At 45.1% G+C, this 20,223-nt stretch overlaps 1 protein-coding gene across 1 annotated transcript in view; it reads right to left on the reverse strand.

The window, feature by feature from the left end:
* LOC141167035 (glutathione S-transferase theta-3-like) overlaps positions 1-17,578 on the reverse strand; it is a 28,879-nt gene extending 11,301 nt beyond the window's left edge. The window contains exon 1 of the mRNA XM_073654348.1: positions 17,495-17,578. Coding sequence (XP_073510449.1) covers positions 17,495-17,574 — 80 coding nt within the window. The 5' untranslated portion in view covers positions 17,575-17,578. The remainder of the gene's footprint in view (positions 1-17,494) is intronic.
* Positions 17,579-20,223: the final 2,645 nt, after the last annotated feature.

Raw genomic sequence — 20,223 nt, forward strand, 5'->3', positions numbered from 1 at the left:
ACCACCATCTGAGGCATCTTTCTGTAGTATAAATTCTCTTTTGAAGACGGGGGCAACCAGAACAGGTATCGTCCAGGTATGCCGCGGCGTACTTCTTATGAGGTGCGAGGATCCGGTCCATGGCCCGCTGGAAGGTCGCCAGGGCTCCTTGCAGCCCAAATGGCATCCGAACGTATTGGAAGCATCCATTGGGCGTAGAAAAAGCAGCCTTCTCCTCGGCTCCCTGTAACATGGGGATTTGCCAATAACACTTAGTTAAATCCAAGGTGGTTATTGTAACGGGTCTGGGAGGCGGAACCTCTGAGCTACTATACAAGGGGGCGGTCCTTGTAAGGGAGCGGGTGGCGACCAGGGAAGACGGGCAGGCAGTCACAGCAGGTGACCGGGACAGTCTCTGGGTGAACGGGCTGGAGGTCACGGCAAGTGACCGGAGTAGTCTCTGGATGAACGGGCAGGAGGTCACGGCAAGTGACCGGGGCAGTCTCTGGATGAACGGGCAGGAGGTCACGGCAAGTGACCGGGGCAGTCTCTGGATGAACGGGCAGGAGGTCACGGCAAGTGACCGGGGCAGTCTCTGGGTAAAGGGTAGGTATGACCTGGTAGGCTAGCAGGCAGATGGTAGATGTGTGCTCCCAGGTGAGCAAGCGAGAGTCTCTGGATAAACGGGTGGTCACAGCATGTGACGGCGGAGCCTCCAGGTAGGCCAACAGACAGGCAGCAGATGAGCGCTCCCAGGTGAGCGGGCAGGAGTCTCTGGAATGGCAGGTGGTCACAGCACGTGACGGCGGAGCCTCCAGGTAGGCCAACAGACAGGCAGCAGATGAGCGCTCCCAGGTGAGCGGGCAGGAGTCTCTGGAATGGCAGGTGGTCACAGCACGTGACGGCGGAGCCTCCAGGTAGGCTAGCAGGCAGGTAGCAGATGTGCGCTCCCAGGTGAGCGGGCAAGCTGGTCCATAGACAGACTGACAGGAGTAGGAAGGCAGACCATCGGACCTCAGGCTAGCAAGCAGGTAGGAGGAATGTCAAGCAGGAAACAGACAGCAAACTGGCAGGTTTCTGGCAGGTAACTGGCAGGTAACTGGCAACGGGACCTGAGGGCTGAAGCAGAGTAGTGAACAGTGCAACAACATTGCTCGGGCACCTCCATTTTGGAGGAGGTGCCTTATATATGGTGAAGTCCTCCGGCCATTGGCCGGGGACTCCTTAGGACGGCGCGCGCGGCCCCTTTTAGAGGGAGGGAGCGCGCGCGCGCACGCCCTAAGCACAGTGGCCGGGAAGGAGCGCGCGCTGCCAGCAGAGCGGGAGGAGGACGCCGGGCTCGGAGCAGAGGGGTGAGGGGAACAGCGTCCCTGCCTAGCAGAGGGCAGGGACGCCGGCGCTACAGTTATGTACCTTGCCTCCAAAGTCTCTCGATCAGCACATCAACACGCAGCATCGGATATATGTTGAACTTGGAGACTTCATTCAACGTCCTATAATCGTTGCAGAATCTTCACTTGCCATCGGGTTTTGGAACCAGGACAATTGGACTTGACCATCAGCTCTTGGATTCCTCAATGACTCAGGGTTTCAACATACGACCCACTTCCTTGGAGATCACCTCTCGTCAGGCCTCAGGAATTTGATAGAGCTTCAAGTTCACCCGCACATGAGATTCCGTCAGAACGTCGTGTTCTATGACCTTTGTACACCCAGGCAATTCCAAGAACAGGTCCCTGTTCTGCTGTAGCAATTTCCGACACTGCTTTTTTTGGGCCTTCGACAGTGTCTCCGCTATTGCAACTCCTTCAAACTTGACTTCTGGCTTGACCAGCAAACATGGAGTTTCAACAGGCTGTCTGTCTTGCCATGGCTTGATGAGATTGATGTGGTAGTTCTGGTATGGTTTACGTCTTCCCAGTTGATGAATCTTATAATTCACTTCACCAAGCCTTTTGACCACCTCATAAGGCCCTTGCCACATGGCCAAGAATTTACTCTCCACAGTAGAAATTAGAATGAGGACTCTGTCCCCGAGATTGAACTGCCTCACTCTGACTGACCAGTTCTAGACCCTAGCTTGAGCCACTTGTGCCTGGAGGAGGTTTCCTTTTATGATGGGCATCACCTTCGCAATCCTCTCCTGCATCTGTGCGACGTGTTCGATGATGCTTCTGTGGGGCGTGACTTCGGCTTCCCAGGTTTCCTTTGCTATATCACGGAGACCCCGCGGATGTCGGCCATACAGAAGTTGAAATGGCGAGAACCCATAGAGGTCTGTGGAACCTGTCGGATAGAAAACAACAGATACGGTAGGAGACAGTCCCAGTCTCTACCGTCCTTTTCTATGGCCTTCCTAAGCATTCTCTTCACAGTTTTATTGAATCTTTCCACAAGACCGTCTGTCTGGCATAGTCCAGGATGACCAATATACAGTTGTGCTCAAAAGTTTACATAACCCAGCAGAATTTTTCCTTTCTTGGCCTTGTTTCAGAGAATATGAATGATAACAAAACAACGTTTTCTCCACTCATGGTTATTGGTTGGGTAAAGCCATTTACTGTAAAACTACTGTGTTTTCTCTTTTTAAATCTTAATGACAACCAAAAACATCCAAATGACCCTGATCAAAAGTTCACATACCCCAGTTCTTAATACCATTTATTGCCTCCTTTAACATCAATGACAGCTTGAAGTCTTTTGTGGTAGTTGTGGATGAGGTTCTTTATTATTTCAGATGGTAAAGCTGCCCATTATTCTTGGCAAAACGCCTCCAGTTCCTGTAAATTCCTGGGCTGTCTAACATGAACTGCACACTTGAGATCTCCCCAGAGTGGCTCAATGATATTGAGGTCAGGATACTGAGATGGCCACTCCAGAACCTTCACTTTGTTCTGCTGTAGCCCATGACAGGTCGACTTGGCCTTGTGTTTTAGATTGTTGTTATGTTGGAACGTCTAAGTACGTCCCATGCGCAGTTTCCGGGCTGATGAGTGCACATTTGCCTCCAGTATTTGCTGATAACGTGCTGCATTAATCTTTCCTTGAACTTTTACCAAGTTTCCTGTGCCTTTGTAGCTCACAAATTCCCAAAACATCAGCGATCCACCTCCGTGCTTTACTGTAAGAATGGCGTTTTTTTCATCATAGGCCTTGTTGACCTCTCTCCAAATGTAACGTTTATGGTTGTGGCCAAAAAGTTCAATTTTGGTCTCATGACTCCAAATTACCTTGTTCCAGAAGTTTTGAGGCTTGTCTCTGTGCTGTTTGCCGTATTGTAGCGAGATACTTAGTGGCATTTGTGCACTAATGGCTTTCTTCTGGCGACACGACCATGTAGCCCATTTTTCTTCAACTGCCTCCTTATTATTCATCTTGAAACAGCCACACCGCTAGTTTTCAGAGAGCCCTGAATTTCAGCTGATGTTATTTGTGGGTTTTTCTTTGCATCCCGAACAATTTTCCTGGCAGTTGTGGCCGAAATTTTTGTTGGTCTACCCGACCGTGGTTTGGTTTTTACAGAGCCCCTGATTTTCCATTTGTTAATCACAGTTTGAACGCTGCTGACTGGCATTATCAATTCCTTGGATTTTTTTTGTATCCCTTTCCTGTGTTATACAGTTCAACTACCTTTTCCCGTAGATCCGTTGACAATTCTTTTGCTTTCCCCATGACTCACAATTCAGAAACGTCAGTGGCTGGATGAAAGATGCAAGAGTCTGTCTGGATCCCAGAAACTCACTCAGCTTTTATGCACATACACTGATTACAAGCAAACAGGTCACAGGTGAGGATGTTACCTTTAGTAGCCATTCAAACCCATTTGTGTCAAATTCTGTGCATATTATCAGGCCAAAATCACCAGGGTATGTGAACTTTTGATCAGGGTCATTTAGAAGTTTTTGGTTGTCAATAAGATTTAAAAAGAGAAAAGAGTAGTTTGACAATAAATGGCTTCACCCAACCAATAACCATGAGTGGAGAAAAAGTTTTTGCTATCATTCATATTCTCTGAAACAAGGCCAAGAAAGGAAAATTTCTGCCGGGGTATGTAAACTTTTGAGCACAACTGTATATTGATGCCGAATAGCAGATTTTACCAGGGGACCGACCAAATCCATGGCAATTCTCTCAAACGGCACTTCAATGATGGGCAATGGCACAAGGGGACTTCGAAAGTGAGAGGTGGGGGCGGTTAGCTGGCACGTAGGGCAAGACCTGCAATACCTTTAGATTTCATGGTGACATCCGGGCCAATAAAACCGCTGCATGATCCGTTCCTGAGTTTTTTCCCAGATGGCCACCCAAGACATGTGAATGGGCCATGTCAAACACCCTCCGTCTATAGGCTCCTGGTAACAATAACTGTTCCACTAGCTCCTCCCTCATTTTTGTAACCCAGTACAATAACTCCTCACTCAGCATAAAATAGGGAAATCTCGTGTCAGCCCCCGGCTCTTGCGCTATACCATTTATGACTGTTACATTATTGAATGCTTCCCTTAGAGATAGGTCCTTATGTTGGACGGATCCAAAATTTTTGCTGGTCACCCCTGGTTCAGGAATGTCGACCTCAGGGGACACTACTTCTTCATCCCCCCACAAGGACACAGAAGGGAAACCCGTCAGACTCTAAGTGTGGTGATACTTCTTTAGGGCCAACCCGTTTCTTATCCGAGCAACTGAGCCCTGTTCCCTTCCCCCACAAGTCCCAAGACAAACAAAACTCCTGGCCTATAATAATGGGGTGCAATAAGTTCTGGATGATGCCAACCTTGTGGAACTCAGCACCTTGGGCCATTTCAATATCCACTCTGGCCACCAGATAGTCTTTGGTATCACCATGAATGCAAAAGACGCCAACCTTCTTCCCTGGGATCAGCTGGAGAGGAAGTGTGGCCCTCACGAGGGTCACCAGACTCCCTGAGTCTAGCAATCCAGTTACTTGCCAACAATTTACCTTTACGGGACAAGCTTGTGGCTCCTCACTGGATGGACAGTTCACACTGCAGGCCGGATACGCGTAATATGAACAGCGATGTCCCAGGCTACAGTCCATCTGCTCGGCAGTCAGGGGTCAACGGACAGCTATATGGCCTGGGCCGTGGTATTTCCAGCATATAATCTCGCCAGCAGGGACCTTTGGCATTACCTCCCCCGCCCCCTTGGACCTTGGACAACCCAACCTGTTTTGGGCCTCTGCCCCTTGTTGGGACCCCCAGTATGGAGTGGGCTGCTTTCCCAAGGAACCCTCGACCCTCTAATACCTCTCAACCAATCTGACCAGTTCATCAGGAATCACTCTGGGCAATCCAAGTCTGTATTGGCCTTGGAAGGGAATGCACGAACCGGTCCATCACCACTCGTTCTACCATCTGCGCAGGGGTAGAAGACTCCGGCTGCAACCATTTTTGGACCAGGTGCAGAAGGTCAAACATTTGGGAGCGAGCGGGTCTGTCATGGTGATATGCTCAGCGGTGGACCCGCTGCACCCTGACAGTCATTGTTACCCCCAAGCATGCCAAAATTTTAGTTTTTAGCTTGCCATATTTCTTGGCGTCTTGCAAGGCCAAGTCATAGTAAGTCTTCTGGGGCTCCCCCGTCAAGTATGGCGCCAGCACCTCTGCCCACTGCTCTATCGGAAGTTTCTCCCTCTCAGCGACCCTTTCAAACACAGTCAAAAAGGCCTCTATGTCAGCCACCAGGGTCATTTTCTGCACGGCTCTCCTTACCGCCTTCCAGATGGAAAAATTGTCCACTGACCTTGGAGTCGGAGCTCTCGCCGTCCACGAATTGCCTCTGTGAGCAAATCAATTTTCTGCTGCTGTTGTCGGTGGTGGTCCTGTTGGAGCTTTGCCAAATGTGCTTGCACCAGATGTTTAAGCAGGTCCTCCATTTTGTCTGGCGTCACTTGCTGGCTTATGGCAGACTTCACCAAGGACATGCAGTACGTCTTGTAGCAGTCATATATCAGCAGTAGACTCATAACAGGGACAGAAGGGACAGCCACCGAGGAGCGGGGGCGCCATTCTCGCGACCTAGGGTGCCAACCACCGCTGGCAGGCGGGACCAGCTTTAGGTATGGACTAGGGACACATTGAGGTCAGAGTGGTTTTCCTTTATCTTTCGACAAGGGAAACAGGTATCTATTTAGTTACGCACCTGGGTTTTGTTTCGTTGGTGAATTTTAATGATACTTTTTATAGAATAACTGCTTATGTGCACTAGAGCAACATTCCAGGATTACATCACAGATGACAACTATCTCTGTGACACATACTTCCCATCAACTATGTGTCCGTGAGCTACCTTACACTCCATACAGAGTAATGGACCCCACATAGTGCTCCATACAATGTAATGGGCCCCACATAGCGTTTCATACAGTGTAATGGGCCCCACATGGCGCTCTACACAGTGTAATGGGACACACATGGTGCTCCATACAGTATAGTGGGCCCCACATGATGCTCCATACATTATAGTTGGCCCCACATGATGTTCTAGACTGTATAATGGCCCCACATGATGTTCCATGCTGGATAATGGCCCCACATGATGCTTCATACTGTATAATGGCCCCACATGATGCTCCATACTGTATAATGGCCCCACATGATGCTCCATACTGTATAGTGGGCCCCACATGATGCTCCATACTATATAATGGCTCCACATGATGCTCCATACAGTATAATGGCCCCGCATGATGCTCCAAACTGTATAATGGCCCCACATGATGCTCCATACTGTATAATGGCCCCACATTAAAAAATCAAACATAATGTCTACTTACCAGTGCCCATTCCAACGCTGATCTCTTCATATATCACAGCCCTACCTGTGGGCACGCACGCTATCTCCTCAGCACTGCCGCCACCGACACTCTCCTGAGCCCGCACACCACCCCCTCATCATCACTAGCGCCGCCATTTTCACCTTCCTCAGCACTGATGAGAGGGCATGCGGCCTGATGGGAGGGCGTGCGTACAGAGAAGAGTGGCCGCGGCGCTAGTGATGACGGGGATGGTGTGCGGGCTGAGAAAAGTGGTGGCGGCGGAGGCAGTGCTGAGGAGATGGCACGCGTGCCCACCGGGATGGCTCTGCATGCCCCCTCTGGCACGCATGCTATAGGTTCGCCACCACTGCCTTAGACTAAACTTAAAAAATAAAAATATTTTTCTGGTGTATTAAATCCTGAGCATTTGGGATTATTTATCTTCTGCTGTATTCCCTTTGTACAATACCCAGTAATTGTAATGTTCAGTCAGTAAGGGTTTGTGCACATGTTGAGCATTTGGATGCAGAAATTTCTGCATTTCTTGGCAGGAAAAATGCAGCAGTAAACCTGCTAAGGTTATTATCTTGCCTGCTTCTCATGAGATCTCTTGACCTCATGCCCCCTTGTTTGTTCATATATGCTCTGTTGTTTCACATGTTGGCCCTTTATATCTGGTAGGATTTCTATTAGCGCCAGCCCGATGGCTGCTAACTCTTTTCTGTTGGAGGAAGCATCTACCAACTCTTGAGGCAACCCCCCTTGGAGGATTTTTCCCTCTGTGTGTGCTCCCCAGCCAAAAGGACTTGCGTCCATGGTGATTATTTTGGGGTTTCAGAATTCCCATGGAACTCCATGAGACAAATTTGTCTCGTGTTGCCACCACCTTAAAGATTGTCGTGTCCTCCCTGAGATTATAATCCTTTTGTCTAGATTTCATTCGGATTTTTCTCCTTCTTTCAGAACTTCCCACTGAAGGGTATAGAAGTGAAACCTTGCCCAGGTTACGGCCGGGATGCAAGAAGTTGAGGCCCCCAGGATTGGCATAGCCTTTCTTAGGGTAGTCACCAGATTTTTGATCAGTTCGGAAACCAATCTGCACACTTTCCCCATCTTTTCTTCCGGGAGAAAAGTTTGTCTTTTTGAATTCAACAGAATTCCTATGAAAATCTGCCTTTGTTCTTGTTTTATTTGTGATTTTTTTAGGTTTATTATCCATCCTAGGGAGTACAGTATCTCCCTCACTTGTTCCACCGCTTGACTGCACTCGGCTTCTTATTTCCCCACTATGAGGAAGTCGTCTAAGTATGGAATGAATAAAATGTCTATTTCTCTTGTGCAGACATTTCTGCCACTATCTTTGTGAACGCTCTTGGGGCCATAGATAGGCCAAAGGGGAGGACCTAGAATTGTAAGTGTTTTATGCGTCCCTGGATGTTGACTGCAACCATGAGGTATTTTTGATGACTTTGAAAAATAGGCACATGGTAATAGGCGTCCAGGAAACAATAGTTTTACTGTTGACTCGATAGTTTCCATTTTGAAATATTTGGGAACTAAAAATTGATTTAGACCTTTTAGATTTATGATTGTCCTGAATGATTGGTCTGGCTTTTTCCTTAGGAATAGGGGACTGTAGAACTCCTTCCTTCCTTTCTTCTCCTCTTGGCATGCGAGTTAGTGCCCCTTTCTCTGTAAGTGAGATTATTTCCTCTTCCAGGGTGTTTTGATTTACCCCTGAATACTGATCACATACCTTTCTGTGGGGTGAGTTAGAAATTCTAGTTTTAGCCTTTCCCTTATGATGTCTAATATCCATGAGCTTAGGGAGATCTTTTCCCAGGCAGGAAGAAACTGTTTCAGCCTTCAACCTACCTTAGGGCCTGTCTCCCTGTTTTCTTTGGAAACCCAGATAAAAAGTGATCCCCTTGAGAGGTCTTTCCTTTATTTCTGGATTCCTTCCATCTTGTTTCTTTTTGTTTGGGAGCCCCTTTCCTTGATGGACGAAAGGGTCTTTTAAATTTTGAGGTGCTAGTCTGGGGCAACCCTTTCTTTGAGTCCGTGGCCTTATCTAAGATCTCATCCAGTGATGATCCAAAGAGATATTCTCATTCAAAGAGAATACTGTAGAGCCTAGATTTAAAGTTGAAGTCTCCAGTCCAATTTTTTAGCCAAAGGGCCCTTCTGGCTGAATTTGAGAAGGCGCAAGCCATCGCTGTTAGTCGGGCAGCGTCTGCTGAGGCATCTGCAAGGAAATCTGCCCCTTTGCTATGTTCGGTAAATTGCCAAGTGATTGATGCCTTGGACATTTATTTCTAATTTGCTCTTGCAACTGACTAAGCCACACTCTTAGGGATCTTGCCGTACATGTGGTCGCTATATTTGGCTTAAATGCTGCAACCCCAGATTCCCAGGCTTTTTTCAGAAAGCTCTCTGCTTTCCTAACGTGTGGGTCCTTAAAGCAGCCATGCATCGTCGAATGGAAGTGCCGTATTGCGGGACACCTTATACACCGCCACATCAACCTTGGGTACTTTATCCCAGATTTCTGAATCCTCCGTCAATTTCAAAGGGGTATTTCCTCTTAATTGCTTCAGAATAAAAGTTTCTGTCAGGTTTCTTTCACTCCTTTTTAATCAGTGATGCTATGTTTTTATGTACAGGAAAAAAATCTATGCTTCCTGACTTCTAACCCACCCCCCCCCCCCCCTCCCAAACATCAGATCCTGCATGGATCTTGATTCTATAATTTCCTCTACCTTCATGGTTGCCCTGACAGCCTTCACTAGTTTACCTGTATCTTCTAGCGGGAAGCAAGATGAATTCCCGCCGCTGTCAGTCGAGGATGATGATGAGGCGTCTGTATAATAACCCCCCAACTCTCAATCTTTTATCTGCTCCTCTGATCTGGAGTTTACACTAGCCTCCCTTGTTGAGGTGCCAGTTTTAATTCCTTTCAAAGATTTCTTAATCTCTACCCTAATCATGGTTCTCATATTATCCATGAGGGAATGCGACTCTTCCGTCAGGGTTTTCTCGATACAGTCTTTACTCAGTTTTTTAGTGTAGGTGGTCGCTATTTTTGCATAGTGCACATTCCTTGTGCTTGGCTTTAGATTGTGCTTTCCTAGGCTTGTCCTATGAAACCTATAGATAAAAAGAAATACAGGCATTTAGAAAAGTTTTTATCCAGGGATTTAACCCTGAGTCACCCCACTTGACGCAGGACTACTTAGGTCGGAGGGGCTGCTTCCGTAGGTTCTCCAGGTTGGTTGATGTCCTCCATCTGGAATACCTCCCGCAGCATGGTTCAGAAGTAGGGGGAGGTTTTTATTCTCTACACTTTCCGGGTCCGCCCCTGGATCAAGCCAGGAGTAGGGGTGTGGCTTCAGCTCTCCCTGGATCCGTCGCTGCTATTACTGCCCCCAGAACACGCCAAGTTCCATTCCGAGGATGCACCATGCCATACCGGGCCGTGCCCCCGGAATGCATCGCAGCTATGCACCACGCCACCAGATGTGCCGTCAGACACTCAGCTGGGTCTCGGAGAAGCACCGCGCCATACTAGGCTCTGGAACTGACGTCATTCTACTTCTGACAGCCCCCAGGGATGCACCGCATCTGGTCCGGCGGTGCTCCTGGGGAGATGTCCCCGAATGTTGGCCACTTGGTCCGCCAGGGACTCCGCTCCATAAGTTGCTGCTGGGACTTCAACCCAGGAAGGATCTTCACTCTCCGTAGAGCTGTAGGGTCTCCCTCAAGGACAGGAAACCACTGAGGGCTCCGCCTTGGTTTCTTGTCCTTGAGGACGGATCCTCTCTCTCCATGGAGCTGTCGTGGGGAATGGGAAAAAAAGAAATTGCTGGTCAACTTTTAACCCTTCTAACTTCCTAAAAAAAAAAAATTATGTTTCAAAAATTGTGCTGATGTAAAGTACACATGTGGTAAATGTTATTTATTAACTATTTTGTGTGACATAACTCTCTGGTTTAAGGGCATTAGAATTAAGAGTTTAAAAATTGTGAAATTTTCTAAATTGTCACCAAATTTTCGATATTTTCACAAACGCAAGTCATATCAAAGAAATTTTACTACTATCATGAAGTACAATATGTCACAAAAAACAGTCTCAGAATCAGCGGGATCCGTTGAAGTGTTCCAGAGTTATTACCACATGAAGGTAAGCCTCCTTACCTTGGCATGCCAGAGCCAGTATGTCATTCTCCACAAGGAGAAATGTTACCTCTTAGACCTCAGTCCAGGGCCTCTCACCTAGCCAAATGAGTTCTCATACTTTGCACTGACAAGGGCCAACAGCCAGAAACACAGTGTCTGTAGATTGAGATTCTGATTTGGCTATTATCCTAAGTCAAGACTCGTTAATGGGTCGATTGTGACTTGTAGGATTGCTGCTACCAATAGGTGGCACTATAGAGTTCAAGTCCTCTTTCTCTCTGAAGAGGCAATTTGCAAACCACATGAAGTAACACTGGTCAGAATTCAATATTTTGGCCTGGTCATTATGGTCAAAATTGCTTCGGTCATGAAGGGGTTAAAAAAAAAAATTTTGTGCAGCAAGACATAGTCGTAAAAATAGTCAAACTAAATAGATGGTTAGCTTGGTCAGCATGTAGACATCCTTCCTGTCATTCCACTTCACTGCAAGAAGTTGGTCGCTTGCAAGTGAGAATGACGCCCCCTTCTTCAAACGTCTGGACACCAACTGTGACGGAAAACGTACCTGGTTTTTCCTGACTGTCCCACATGCCCCTGTATTTGCAGGATAGAGTGATTTGTATAGGGGGATACTCGTATAGTAGTTATCTGTGTACACGTGGTACCTTTGATGTAAAAATGGCATTATTAGCTCCCAGACAATTTTACCTGGGATGCCAATTGTCTGGGGGCAGTTTGGTGGGTTAATTTGGCGGACCCTACCTTCATATATTAGGAAAGTGGTTGTGTACCCTGATGTGCTTTCGCACATTTTGTACAGTTTGACGCCGTATTTGGCTTGCTTGGAGGGGATGAATTGACGGAATGACAGACGACCCTTGAAACTTATCAAGGACTCGTTGACTGCAACATTTTGCTCTGGGGTATATGCATTTAGAAATTAAATCTTGTAGGAGGGAAATTAGGGGTCTCAATTTGTTTAGGCGATCGTAGTTGGGGTCAGTTCTTGGGGAAGCTTGGGAATTGTCATTAAAATGAAGGAATCTCATTAGGGCTTCACAACGGGCTTGGGACATAACATCTGCAAATACAGGGGTGCTGTGGACAGATTTTATTACCCAGTGGGAGCGGAGTGTGGCTTTTTTACTTTCAGGGTAAGGCCCAATTTTTTTTTTATTTCAGGGACATTTGTGGGGATCCATGAACCGGAATGAAAGGCAGTGGGTTTTTGGGGAAATGTATATAAATTGGTTTGGTGGGCAATCAATTGTAGGACTTCTGGGGCAACGAAAATTTGGAAAAATTCAAAGGGGGTAAAATTAAAATTGGTGACATCTAATTTTATTCCAGGGGCTGCTAAAAAGGGGGGAATTTGAGGGGGAAATGCACTGTCGGGATACCACAATGGAGATGGGACTGCGGAACTTGGCCCTGCCTCTGACTCTTCAGCAGTAACAACTGACTCCACTTCCATTAGGCTGGCGGATCCCGTGGAGGTACAGTTGTCGTCACTGCCTAACAAAAAAAACTAAGCCTAATTATGTATATATATATATATATATATATATATATATATACATATACAGTACAGACCAAAAGTTTGGACACACCTTCTCATTTTAAGATTTGTTTGCATTTTCTTGACTATGAAAATTGTACATTCACACTGAAGGCATCAAAACTATGAATTAACACATGTAGAATTATATACTTAACAAAAAAGTGTGAAACAACTGAAAATATGTCTTATATTCTAGGTTCTTCAAAGTAGCCACCTTTTGCTTTGATGACTGCTTTACACACTCTTGGCATTCTCTTGATGAGCTTCAAGAGGTAGTCACCGGAAATGGTTTTCACTTCACAGTTGTGCCCTGTCAGGTTTAATAAGTGGGATTTCTTGCCTTATAAATGGGGTTGGGACCATCAGTTGTGTTGTGCAGAAGTCTGGTGGATACACAGCTGATAGTCCTACTGAATAGACTGTTAGAATTTGTATTATGGCAAGAAAAAAGCAGCTAAGTAAAGAAAAACGAGTGGCCATCATTACTTTAAGAAATGAAGGTCAGTCAGTCCGAAAAATTGGGCAAACTTTGAAAGTGTCCCCAAGTGCAGTTGCAAAAACTATCAAGCGCTACAAAGAAACTGGCTCACATGAGGACCGCCCCAGGAAAGGAAGACCAAGAGTCAGCTCTGCTTCTGAGGATAACTATATCCGAGTCACCAGCCTCAGAAATCGCAGGTTAATAGCAGCTCAGATTAGAGACCAGGTCAATGCCACACAGAGTTCTAGCAGCAGACACATCTCTTCAACAACTGTTAAGAGGAGACTTTGTGCAGCAGGCCTTCATGGTAAAATAGCTGCTAGGAAACCACTGTTAAGGACAGGCAACAAGCAGAAGAGACTTGCTTGGGCTAAAAAACACAAGTAATGGACATTATACCAGTGGAAACCTGTGCTTTGGTCTGTTGAGTCCAAATTTGAGATCTTTGGTTCCAACCATTGTGTCTTTGTGCGACCCAGAAAAGGTGAACGGATGGACTCTACATGCCAGGTTCCCACCGTGAAGCATGGAGGAGGAGGTGTGATGGTGTGGGGGTGCTTTGCTGGTGACACTGTTGGGGATTTATTCAAAATTGAAGGCACACTGAACCAGCATGGCTACCACAGCATCTTGCAGCAGTATGCTATTCCATCTGGTTTGCGTTTAGTTGGACCATCATTTATTTTTCAACAGGACAATGACCCCAAACACACCTCCAGGCTGTGTAAGGGCTATTTGACCAAGAAGGAGAGTGATGGTGTGCTATGCCAGATGACCTGGCCTCCACAGTCACCAGACCTGAACTCAATTGAGATGGTTTGGGGTGCGCTGGACCGCAGAGTGAAGGCAAAAGGGCCAACAAGTGCTAAGCATCTCTGGGAACTCTTTCAAGATTGTTGGAAGACCATTTCCGTTGACTACCTCTTGAAGCTCATCAAGAGAATGCCAAGAGTGTGCAAAGCAGTCATCAAAGCAAAAGGTGGCTACTTTGAAGAACCTAGAATATAAGACATATTTTCAGTTGTTTCACACTTTTTTGTTAAGTATATAATTCCACATGTGTTAATTCATAGTTTTGATGCCTTCAGTGTGAATGTACAATTTTCATAGTTATGAAAATACAGAAAAATCTTAAAATGAGAACATGTGTCCAAACTTTTGGTCTGTACTGTATATGTATATATTTATATATATATATATATATATATATATATATATATATATATGTATGTATGTATGTATGTATGTATATATATATATATATATATATATATATATATATATATATATATATACTACCGCTCAAAAGTTTGGGGTCATTTAGAATTGTCATTATTTTTGAAAGAAAAGCACATTTTTTTTCAATGAAGCTAACATTAAATGAATCAGAAATACACTCTATACATTGTTAATGTGGTAAATGACTATTCTAGCTGCAAACGTTTTGTTTTTATTGCAATATCTACATAGGTGTATTGAGGCCCATTTCCAACAACCACCACTCCAGTGTTTTAATGGTACATTGTGTTTGCTAACTGTGTAAGAAGGCTAATGGATGTTTAGAAAACCCTAGAAAACCCCTGGACAAGTATATTAGCCCAGCTGAAAACGGTTTGGCTGATTTGAGAAGCTATAAAATTGACCTTCCTTTGAGCTAGTTGAGAATCTGGAGCATTACATTTGTTTGTTCTATGAAACTCTCAAAATGGCCAAAAAAAGAGAACTTTCATGTGAAACTCGAAATTGCCAAGAAACTTAAGATTTCTACAACGGTGTGTAGAACTCCCTTCAGAGGAGAGCACAAACAGGCTCTAACCAGAGTAGAAAGAGAAGTGGGAGGCCCCGCTGCACAACTGAGCAACAAGACAAGTACATTAGAGTCTCTAGTTTGAGAAATCTACGCCTCACAGCTCCTCAACTGGCAGCTTCATTAAATAGTACACGCAAAACGCCAGTGTCAACGTCTACAGTGAAGAGGCAACTCAAGGATGCTGGCCTTCAGGGCAAAGTGGCAAAGAAAAAGCCATATCTGAGACTGGCTAATAAAAGGAAAAGATTAATATGGGCAAAAGAACACAGACATTGAACAGAGGAAGATTGGAAAAAAGTTTTATGGACAGACGAATCAAAGTTTGAGGTGTTTGGATCACACAGAAGAACATTTGTGAGACGCAGAACAACTGAAAAGATGCTGGAAGAGTGCCTGACACCATCTGTCAAGCATGGTGGAAGTAATGAGATGGTCTGGGGTTGCTTTTGTGCTGGTAAAGTGGGAGATTTGTACAAGGTAAATGGAATTTTGAATAAGGAAGGCTATCACTCCATTTTGCAACACCATGCCATACCCTGTGGACAGCGCTTTATTGGAGCCAATTTCATCCTACAACAGGACAATAACCCAAAGCACACCTCCAAATTATGCATGAACTATTTGGGGAAGAAGGAGGCAGCTGGTATTCTATCTGTAATGGAGTGGCCAGCGCAGCCACCAGATCTCAACCCCATTGAGCTGTTGTGGGAGCAGCTTGACCGTATTGTATGTAAAAAGTGCCCATCAAGCCAATCCAACTTGTGGGAGGGGCTTCAGGAAGCATGATGTGAAATTTCTCAAGATTACCTCCGTAATTTAACAGCTAGAATGCCAAAGGTCTGCAATGCTGTAATTGCTGCAAAGGGAGCATTCTTTGACGAAAGCAAAGTTTGAAGGAGTAAATTATTCTTTCTAATAAAAGTCATTATTTCTAACCTTGTCAATGTCTGGACCATATTTTCTATTCATTTTGCAACTCATTTGATAAATAAAAGTATGAGTTTTCATGGAAAACATAAAATTGTCTGGGTGACCCCAAACTTTTGAACTGTAGTGTATATATATATATAAAAAAAAAACTGAACTCCTTGTTTTTCCTCCCTCTACTAACCTACCTATAACTGACTTTTCAATTTCCTTGGGTGGTGCCACCATAGCTCCCAAGCAGCAGGCTTGCTGTCTTGGAGTCATATTTGACACACAACTTTCCTTTATTCCCCATATACAATCACTCACTCGCTCATGTCACCTGCACCTTAAAAACATCCCCAGAATCTGACCTTTTCTCACCTTTGATACTGCAAAAACTCTTTCTGTTGCGCTTAATCACTCTCGTCTGGACTACTGCAACTCTCTTCTAATCGGTCTCCCTCTAAACAAACTCTCTCCTCTCCAATCCATTCTGAATGCAGCAGCCAGGGTCGTATTTCTATCAGGCCGCTTCACCAACGCCTCTACCCTGTGCCAGTCATTGCACTGGTTACCCATTCACCAAAGAATACAATACAAACTCATCTCTCTCACCCACAAAGCTCTCCACAGTTTTGCATCACCCTATATCTCATCCCTCATTTCTGTCTATCACCCCTCCATTCTGCAACTCATCTAAGACTAACATCCTCCTTAATCCGAACCTCACACCTCCGTCTCCAAGACTTCTCTCGTGCCGCGCCAGTTTTCTGGAATGCACTGCCCCAAACGATCTGACTGATACCTAGCCCCCATGTCTTCAAATGTGCTTTAAAAACACATCTGTTTAGAAAAGCCTATCACCTCAACTCACCAATCCAACTCTCCCCTGTTCCCTTCTAAATGTTAATCTTAATCTGCTCCTGTCTATTCATCTGTCTCTAGAGTATAGAAATTTTCACTGCACACTCAGGAGAGTCAATTCAAAAGTTTTAATGAGATTTAGAAAAACGTGCAAGTGGCGGACAACATACAGTTCTTTTGTTTAGAGGCGACTTTTACATTTCAGCCCGCTCCTGGGCCTTGCTCTCACATCTGGGGAAGTCTGTGATGGTCCAAACCGTATGAGAGAAATCCCTGTGGGGATGCATATAGAGTTCAGTCCTTATGGATAATGGCAAGAAGGGTGCTCCTGCACCTCCTGTGCGAAGGCCTTGTACACAGGAGGTACAGGAGCACCCTTATTGCCATTACTGTGGCCAGGTACCGTGAGGGCTCGTGGACTCCTTTTCTTTAGTCTCTGATATGTTAGATCATATCAGAGGAGAGAGAAATTAATTTTATATCGTACTTTATTTTTTTTTTTATGTGATCGCAATTATTCAGTGAATAACGGCAATCACATGACAGGGGAGCGGAAAAACCGGCCCTGATCATGTTTTCCAGAGTCTCAGCTCTGATGCTGGGGGGTGCTATACCAATATTTCTCAGCGCCGTTAAAATGCGGCGCTGAGGAATAACGCCCATTAATTGCTGCCATTATGGGCGGTCGTTAAGGGGTTAAAAAAAAATTGTGTGTGGGGGGGCGGAGTAGGGTGTTTTGCTTTATTTTGTTTGTTTTTATTTCCTATATCACCATCTTTATTTTAAAAAAATATCTATCTAACATCATCTCCTCTCCCTTCCTTCATAATTACTTCTGCACAGATCAAACCCTGTTGCATCAGTTTTTCACGTTAAAAAAAATAAAATCTACAATAATTATGTTTGATAAATTTGCTTTAACATAGGATTCTTTACCTCTCAGCCATTGTGAAGTCTCCATCCTTGAGAGTCGGCACCTTACGAAGTGGATTCACTTTGCCAAAATCTTCTTTCATCTGATCTCCTAAAAAAGGATCCAAATATTGTAATCTGTGTCCAGATCAGGACATTACCAGACATACACTAGCTTGATTTGTCACTATACCTGTTCATTTTCACAATTTGGGCACAGTATGTACCGCTATCAGTATCGCATTATGAAGATATGATAACCTATATACAATAATTCTAATTTGACATTTTTTTCTTAGATTCAAACGAAATCCCCAAAAATTTTCTCCAATCCAAAGTGCAGCAGCATCTCTCCAAGCCCAATGTCACAATCTGGCAGAAAAATCACTTCAGTGCCCTTATGAATGGTAACTAGAATTCATGTTCTATGATCAACTACGCAGTTGAAATACCGGTATATATAAAAGTACAAGAAAGCAATTGTAGTACAAAACTGTGGCATCCTGGTACCTGTTCTACTACTGCTAAATGAGACAGTTGTAGTGTGGTAGTAGATTTGTTCCATTGTGTGTAGTGAGTTAGGGGATATAATACATTGCATTGTAAATTGTACTTTCCTGCCATCTGCTGGCCAATGTGTGTATATGACGTAATGATTAATCTCCACATAACAAGCTGCCATAGCAACGGCTGGGAGGAGCCTCCAAGCTCAGGACACACTCTGACTGAACTCTGGCACAAACCAGTTGTAGGCGGCTGCTGCTGCCTAAGGAAGAGATAGGAGAGACTTTATTCTCTCAGAGAAGAGTTTTCAATGCCAGTCTATGCCGAGGGGATATTTTTCCTCACATAATCTCCTTCACAAAAAGAGTGAAGTGTCTTCCAGTCAGGAGAAAGAAAGCTGTACATGGACTCTCCTGCTGTCTGGTTATCCTGATCACTTCTAGCCAGGACCAGATCCACGTGGCTGCCACGCCACTGACTTTGTTGTAAATCTACCCCCTACAAGAGGGAACGGTGGGATAAAAACTGTGAGTACGTCCACACTTTAGTGTGTTTCCACAGAGAGACAATCTGTGAAGATCCCTCCATCAGTGTAATATTTCTTTGACTGTTCATAGCATATCCTGTACTAGTAAGTGAAGAAAACTCTACTTCAGCCGCCCTGAGAGGCAATAACAATGCTTGTCTCATGAGGAGAAAACCATTACTTTCATATGCACAATATACTGTGAACTTTGCCTGTAAGAGTGACTGTACCCTGTTACCTCCTTCAGTAAAATTGTTATGTTTACAAGTTCACCTGCGTGTCTGGCTGCTTGAGAGTGCACAAACATCACGGGCACTCCCAAAACCTGCACCCAGACACCATCGCTACAGGAGTGCCCCCGGGGGGTCTTATACCATCCACAAGTGCCACCTCCCACTTTTGAAATTGTTGTGGACACAAGGGAAGCATTGAGGGGTCCAGCGACCCACTTCAGCTACCGTGACATCATTATCTGCTGCCAGTGAGACTACACACCCCAGCTGGCCCTTCTGCAACATCTGGCGCCTCCCCAGTGGCCCACCACAAAACCATCAGGCATTAATCTGTCAGCAGAACTCAGCCCCCAAACTATTTATATCCACATGTAGGACTTTTAAAGACAAGTTCAGCAATACCTTTACATGGCCAGTCAGTTCCTCCGTTACTGAGAAATCAGCGTTTGAATTCATATGCAAATGAGACTGAAAAACTATATGTATATCTGAAGTCTCTGTCACTCCAGGTCTACTCCTTGCCCATTGCAGTCTCTTCCTCTTGACTGACAGATCCTTTGCCTGAAGTCACATAGCATAGAGGCTCTCATTCAAGCAATAGGAGGCGAGGCTGGGCGGGGGAATACAGTGGTGGCCAAAAGTATTGGCACCCCTGCAATTCTGTCAGATAATACTCAGTTTCTTCCTGAAAATGATTGCAATCACAAATTCTTTGGTATTATTATCTTCATTTAATTTGTCTTCAATGAAAAAACACAAAAAGAATTGTCCTAAAGCCAAATTGGATACAATTCCACACCAAACCTAAAAAAGGGGGTGGACAAAAGTATTGGCACTGTTTGAAAAATCATGTGATGCGTCTCTAATTCGTGTAATTAACAGCACCTGTAACTTACCTGTGGCACCTAACAGGTGTTGGCAATAACTAAATCACACTTGCAGCCAGTTAACATGGATTAAAGTTGACTCAACCTCTGTCCTGTGTCCTTGTGTGTACCACATTGAGCATGGAGAAAAGAAAGAAGACCAAAGAACTGTCTGAGGACTTGGGAAACCAAATTGTGAGGAAGCATGAGCAATCTCAAGGCTACAAGTCCATCTCCAAAGACCTGAATGTTCCTGTGTCTTCCGTGCGCAGTGTCATCAAGAAGTTTAAAGCCCATGGCACTGTGGCTAACCTCCCTAGATGTGGACGGAAAAGAAAAATTGACGAGAGATTTCAACGCAAGATTGTGCTGATGGTGGATAAAGAACCTCGACTAACATCCAAACAAGTTCAAGCTGCCCTGCAGTCCAAGGGTACAACAGTGTCAACCCGTACTATCCGTCGGCGTCTGAATGAAAGGGACTGTATGGTAGGATACCCAGGAAGACCCCACTTCTTACCCCGAGACATAAAAAAGCCAGGCTGGAGTTTGCCAAAGCTTACCTGAGAAAGCCTAAAACGTTTTGGAAGAATGTTCTCTGGTCAGATGAGACAAAAGTAGAGC

The sequence above is a fragment of the Phyllobates terribilis genome, unplaced genomic scaffold (assembly GCF_046119375.1).
Source record: "Phyllobates terribilis strain yellow unplaced genomic scaffold, ASM4611937v1 Scaffold_1__5_contigs__length_1240528914, whole genome shotgun sequence".
NCBI lineage: Eukaryota > Metazoa > Chordata > Amphibia > Anura > Dendrobatidae > Phyllobates > Phyllobates terribilis.